This window comes from Mustela erminea, chromosome 2, assembly GCF_009829155.1.
Source record: "Mustela erminea isolate mMusErm1 chromosome 2, mMusErm1.Pri, whole genome shotgun sequence".
In the NCBI taxonomy this organism is placed as follows: Eukaryota; Metazoa; Chordata; class Mammalia; order Carnivora; family Mustelidae; genus Mustela; species Mustela erminea.
The window spans coordinates 42,735,066-42,741,065 of record NC_045615.1 but is presented as its reverse complement, the minus strand read 5'-3'; the positions used below and the strand labels follow the sequence as shown (position 1 = coordinate 42,741,065).

Here is a 6,000-nt window from a genome sequence, read left to right as displayed (position 1 = left end):
TTTTTTTTTTTTTTTTGAGAGAGAGAGAGCATGGAGGGAGGGGCAGAGGGAGAGAATCTTCAAACAGACTCTATACTGAGCGCTGAGTCCAAGGTGGGGCTTGATCTTATGACCCTGAGGTCACCATCTGAGCCAAAACTGAGAGTCAGACCCTTAACTGACTGAGCCACCCAGTTGTCCTTTTCATTCTTTTTTTTTTTTTTCCCCTTTAAGATTTTTATTTATTTATTTTGGGAGAGAGAGGCAGAGAGAAAGAAGTTTATTTAATTTTACAGTAATCTCTACACCCAGTGTGGGGCTCCAATTGAGTACACCAAGATCAAGAGTCGTGTGCTCTTCCAACTGAACCAGCCAGATGCCCCTAGGTATATATATATATATATATTTTTTTTTCAATTTAACTTATGTGGATCTAATTTAAAATTGATTAACTCTAGTAAGCTATCTCCTTAGTGCCTCTTCCATGCTTTAGTTTTGTGTAAATAATTTGCGTATTAATTCAAGTTTATAAGAATTTTTTTCAATTAAACTTATTTCTACATAGTTCTCCACAACTTTGCCACTAAAACTTGGATATTTCTCAGCCTGACTGGGCTTCAGTTTCTTCTTCTATAAAATTAGGCAGTTGGGCTATTATTTCTTGGCCAAAATTTTTCCAGCTCTAATATTCTGTGACAATTGAATATTGCCTACAGGCAAATAATGGAGTAAATGACAAAGGAGTCTTCTTTGGAGAACAAGTTTACTTCAAAACATGGATGCTACTTAGTGGGCCATAACTTTTCTGTTGTTCATGAGTCAGCATGAAAACTACCTCCAGAGAAGGCTAAGTAGGTCAGATTTATCTAAGAAGACAGCTGTGTAATTCCATATCCCTCTCCAGCCCCATGGCACTGTAGATACATAATGCTGGCTTTTTGAACAACAGTCAAAGAGCATTACCCACTTTGTAAAGTACACAAGACCACAACCTGAAAATGAAGCTGGCCTTCAAAAAATTTCAGAAGGAGAACAAAATAAAGCTCTTTTTATATATGGTCCACAGCAATTTTCTTCTATCTTTAAGGTATATTCATGGATTCTGTGATACTGGTTAGTGTGAGCAAGACTTTAAGTAAAAAAAATAAGATAGTTTAAAAATCAGTCAAAAAGAAAAAAAACAGTAAAAAAAGTTTTGTACCATGACTGCTTATTAAACCTGTTTCGTAAAACCTGTTAGGTCATCAGTGTTTGCTTGCTTTCTTTCTAAGTCCTAAGAGGACTTAAAAATACATAATATAAACAGGCCAATGAGAGAACTTTCATTTAAAAACAAACTTGTAAGGTGCAGTTACTGTCTACTTTGGCTATGCAAATTTTTTTTTTTTTTTTTTTTTTTTTCCAGAAGAGGACCCCTTAACACAGTGGGGAAACCTTCAGAGCTCAAGGGGCAAATACAAACCTAAGAAGTAAAATGAAGAAAAAAAGGGACACATTAGAATGGGATTGAAGATCCTTGACGCAGAAAGGAAGATGCCAGCAGGAACACATGGAAAAGGCAGGGAACAGAGTGAACATTGGAGGTGTGGAAGTTGGATAATGCAAAGTGACTTTTTCCTTGGGAGAGAGAGGACCCATGATTGATTTAGTCCTTCTTTGGCATCTGTCCTGCTCTTTGACCATTGCTTTCCCATTGTCTGGACTGTAAGGCACCAGAAACAATTAGAGAATCAGTGTAAGCAGACAGGTGTGCCCCAGCCACTGCCCCGCTTACTTCTACGCTGCTCATATTCTCTACATTTCATACAAATCATTCTGGAAGCAGCAATCTAGTTAAAAAATCTTAAGACTGCAAATACTTCCAGGTAATGCAAAGCAATTCCTGAATAAACCTTTGTGATATCGTTCGCAAAGGCATGGTCTTAAACTTAGATCTCAGACATTAGGTTACTTTTGGTTATAGGCATCAAAATACTGGGGTTAGAAAATCCATTCTCAAGGGTTCCGTGTTTCATCCAGTTAATGTTAGAAACAGGCAACTGACCACGTCCTCGATCTCAACCGTGTTTCAGAAGAGGCTAGCCGAATTTTACAATATGAATCTTCCGGGGAGTATCTGCAGGGTCTGTAAAGCTATCAGTGCCCCAAGAAGAGGCTTCCCCACCTGTCACAACCTGGACCGTCTCCATGGAGGCTGCCGGGCACACCACCGCCACGCCTCGCTGAGGTCAGCCTCTCGAGTCTTGGGAGAGCTCTTTTTATTCTAAATTACAGACTTTGCAGCCACCGGATATCCTCGCTGCATAACTGGCAGTAGCCATGTGGCTGCACTAGCGTTTCCTGACAACCACTGCATTATTTCCACTAATATCCTGTCTGAGGCCTCTGGTCGGGCGACTCCCCGCTCCCACCGTCCAGCGGTACCCTTTCGCTCGTGGATAATAACCCGACTGTGCCCGCGTGCCCAAACAAAGAGAAAACCACCCGAAAGTTCCTCAGATCGCACTTGGCGACAGTGGCCTGCTACTGCCTCTCGACAGCTCTTCAGCGACCACGGCACGGCCGCAGACAGAGCCCGAGGACCGCGGATCTGGGAAGGACGCGGCCGCCTGCTGAGGGGCGGGCCCGCAGCCGTGGGGTCCGCGCCCGGGCGGGGCGTCCTGGGCCGCCGCGTTCGCATTGTCCACGTCCCCCCGCGCCCCGCCGCGTTCCGTCCCTCCCTATCTGTGGCGCACACGCGCGCAGAGCGAGCGGCGCGCTCGGGGCCAGAGTAGCAGCGGCGGCTGCAGCGGCGGCGGCGGGGGCGGGGCGGGGGCGGCGCGGGGCGGGGCGGCGCGGGGGCGGGCCCGGGGCGAGGCAGCCCCGGCGCCAGCGAGCAAGCGGCGAGCGCGGCGAGCACCCGAGAGGAGCGCGAGCACCAGCATGGCGGGGCTCCGACGCCCGCAGCCGAGCTGCTACTGCCGCACCGCCGCGGCCGTGAACCTCCTGCTGGGCGTCTTCCAGGTCCTCCTGCCCTGCTTTCGTCCGGGAGGGGCTCAGGGACAAGGTCAGCCTTGCGCCGCCTGTGCTCGCTCGCCCTCTCCACCCCGCCCCCCCTTCTCTTTCTTTTAGGGAACTGCTGAAATCTATAAGACGGCGAGGGGAGGAAGGGGAAAGGGGCAGGAGGAGGAAGGAAAGCGGTTGCAATTCTCGGCTGATAACATTTTCTGACCGCAGCGTCCTCTCCCGCGCCCCCTGCCCTCAGACAAACAGAAAGCTGGGCAGTCGTGGAGCCTGGGGACAGCGGCGCGGACCGCTAGCCGCACGCGCCCCAGAGCCTTTGTGCGCGGGCCCCGGGCGCCCCGGGCGCAGCCCCCGCTTTGTGTGGCGCGCGCTGGGGCCCCGCCGCGGCCCGGCTTCCTGCAGCTTTGTTCCACGAGCCTGGCCGCCCGGGACCCATCCCGCAGACGCCCGCCCCAAATGCTGCGGGATGCGGAGCGCCGAGTGGCCGGCGGAGCAGCTTCCCCATCTCCGTATCCCCAGTACGCGAACCCCAGACCTTGCACGCTCCCCGCGACAGGGGGGCCGCCGACTTGCACCCCGCTCATTGTGCTCCCGGGGGCCGACGCTTTAAGGAGAGGGTGACTTGTTTTGGTGAGGCGGGTGCTTGGGGGCACGGCAGGGAAGCAGGAAGCGTTTCTTTTCCTTGCATTAAAACGCGCTGTATTTTTTTGGTTGTTCGTGCAGCGATTGAGCCCTTGCCCAACGTGGTGGAGCTGTGGCAGGCAGAAGAAGGGGAACTCCTACTGCCCACTCAGGTGAGGACAGCCAGGTGACAGGGCGGGTGTGGGAGGAGCGGCCGCGAGGGAGGCCGTCGGCCCCCCAGCGGCACCCGCGCTCGGGCCGCTTTGCAAGGCAAATAAACGGTCGGGCCAAGCCTGAACACCTGGCAACGGTGGCCTTCCCAGCCTCCTCCCGCGCCATGTGACAGGGCGTGAGTCACGCCCGCCCCAAGTTCAGGAGGTGGGAGCCCTGGCCTCCTCAGCAGGGCCGCGGTCGGCCAGGGCAGCCTTGTGCAGGGGAAGGGCGGGCCCCAGGGCGGGCTGGGGGCCTGGGTGCGCGAGGGGCGTGTGCCCTGTTCCCTAAGTGAGCCAGAGCCCTGTGCCCCAGGACAACAAGGAAGACTGATTGCAGAAGTGTTAGTGAGTGGCACTTGCCATTCTCGTGAAGTGGCTTTGCAGTGAAGATGGGACTTTAAAAGGTTGTAGTCTTGGATTTTTTCCAAGTGCCTTTAATTCGTGTTAGAGACACCCTCTTAACAACTTGAATTTCAGGTTTGGGGGGTTCTCCCCCCCCATTTGATACAATGATTGCATGTGGAAAAATAATTACTAGCATTTCATTGAGAATCCGTGGCATCATACAGGGTTTATTTAGGGCTGCGGTAGATACAGTTCTGCAAGGCGTTGTGTTAAGGTTTAAGGTCTAACGTTTGAATGCAAATGTGCACAATAAAATATATTGTCAACTGCTTTTCAGCAGCGACAGTAGTGACCCCTGAATACTCTTTTTTTTTTGGAGAGGGGAGGGTTGAATTATAAGGGAACATTCAGCTTGTGTGGGCTAATTTTTAAGATGTTCATTACTTCCCACATTGGTGACAGCACTTAATTCTATGTTGTTTCTTGCGGCTCTTTGGAAAAACAGGATGTCTAGCTGTAAGTCCACGGCTGTGCAGTTTTACATTTGAGTTTCTCCCTCCTATGTGAAGCATTAGAGTGCTGGTTTTGAGACATTCAGAATATTCACTTTAACCAGGACTAATGAATAACAGCTTCAAGGCAGAGAGGTGATTTTTAGAGGAAAATTTTCCTGGACCTTCCCTGAAGGCCAGCATGCTGAATAAGACCAGTCCTTTGAGAAAAAAACCTCATCGGGATGGAGAGCAGATAGTCTGTCCTTCTCTTAAAAGTTTATTCCCAAATGGATTTTTTTTTTTCCCCTGATTATAAATAACAGATGTGTATTGTGGAAAGTTTGGAAAATACAGAAAGATAAAAAGAACCAAATAGAAATCATTAATGACTCTACTGAGAGATCCACATATAAAACTTGACGGTTTTACTTTTTAAAAATATAGTTATATTTGTGTGTTATCAGAGTTGTTTAAAAGCAGCATTCGTGACATTCTGGGCTGGAGACTTGTGTCTTGTGGAGACTGTCCTGGGTGGAATTCTGTGTCTTGGGGGCTACGAGATGCCCAGCTGTTAAAGCATCTCTGTCTCTACCCACTAGATGCCAGTGGCACTTTCTCCTCCCTCCCCACCCCCCCTTGTGACAGCTAAAAATGTCCCCAGACATTACCAGATGTCCCTGGGGAGGAAAATTGCCCCGGTTGAGAAGCACTTGTGTATATCTATATGCATTTGCATTTTTTACTCAGTTCTGGCCTGTGCTCCTTACTGGTTAGTGTTGGAAGTCAACCCAGACAGAAAGGAGAGTAAATTATAGACACTCTTTTGTTGTAGTATTAGTTGAAGATACTGTGCTCAGAGATGGAAATGTCAAGGCCTATGATGTGATTAATGATTTTATTTATAGCCTTCAGAGTTATTTTATACAATTCTTAATTTGTGGTTGTTTTGTTTCATGTAGAACACAGTTTGTTTTGGTAAAAAAAAAAACAACACATAATTTAGAAGTTGTCTTTCTGGAATACTCACTATAAAAGCATTTATAACTAAGCTATTTTAATCAGAGCTATAATGAAAGTGAAACTGATATTCAAAATAATTTTCTAAATACTTCGCCTCTGTCTATATGTCTGTCTTTTGGAGACTGTTTTACCCTGCATGTACCTGGGTGGGGGGAGGGGATGTATATGGATCTACCTATGTAAACTGTGGGTAAACATGCATATGGATCTCTCCAAGCTGCATAAATACACGCACTCGTATGTGTATAAACTGCAGAGGGTTCTAAAGAAAGTTATTTTTAGAGGATTCTCTTTAAAGTATTTTGACTTTTTTCCCCAAAAAACTC

At 48.3% G+C, this 6,000-nt stretch overlaps 1 protein-coding gene across 8 annotated transcripts in view; it reads left to right on the top strand.

The window, feature by feature from the left end:
* The first annotated feature begins 2,823 nt into the window (after nt 1-2,823).
* Nucleotides 2,824-6,000, top strand: part of TMEM131L (transmembrane 131 like) — a 159,352-nt gene continuing 156,175 nt past the window's right edge. For 7 of the 8 annotated variants that reach the window (XM_032332746.1, XM_032332747.1, XM_032332745.1 and 4 more), the window contains exons 1-2: nt 2,824-3,025; nt 3,706-3,776. In XM_032332746.1, the coding sequence (XP_032188637.1) occupies nt 2,902-3,025; nt 3,706-3,776 (195 nt within the window). In that variant the 5' untranslated portion in view covers nt 2,824-2,901. Of the gene's footprint in view, nt 3,026-3,122; nt 3,613-3,705; nt 3,777-6,000 lie in introns of those variants that run through there. The other variant, XM_032332748.1, reaches the window with a different exon arrangement.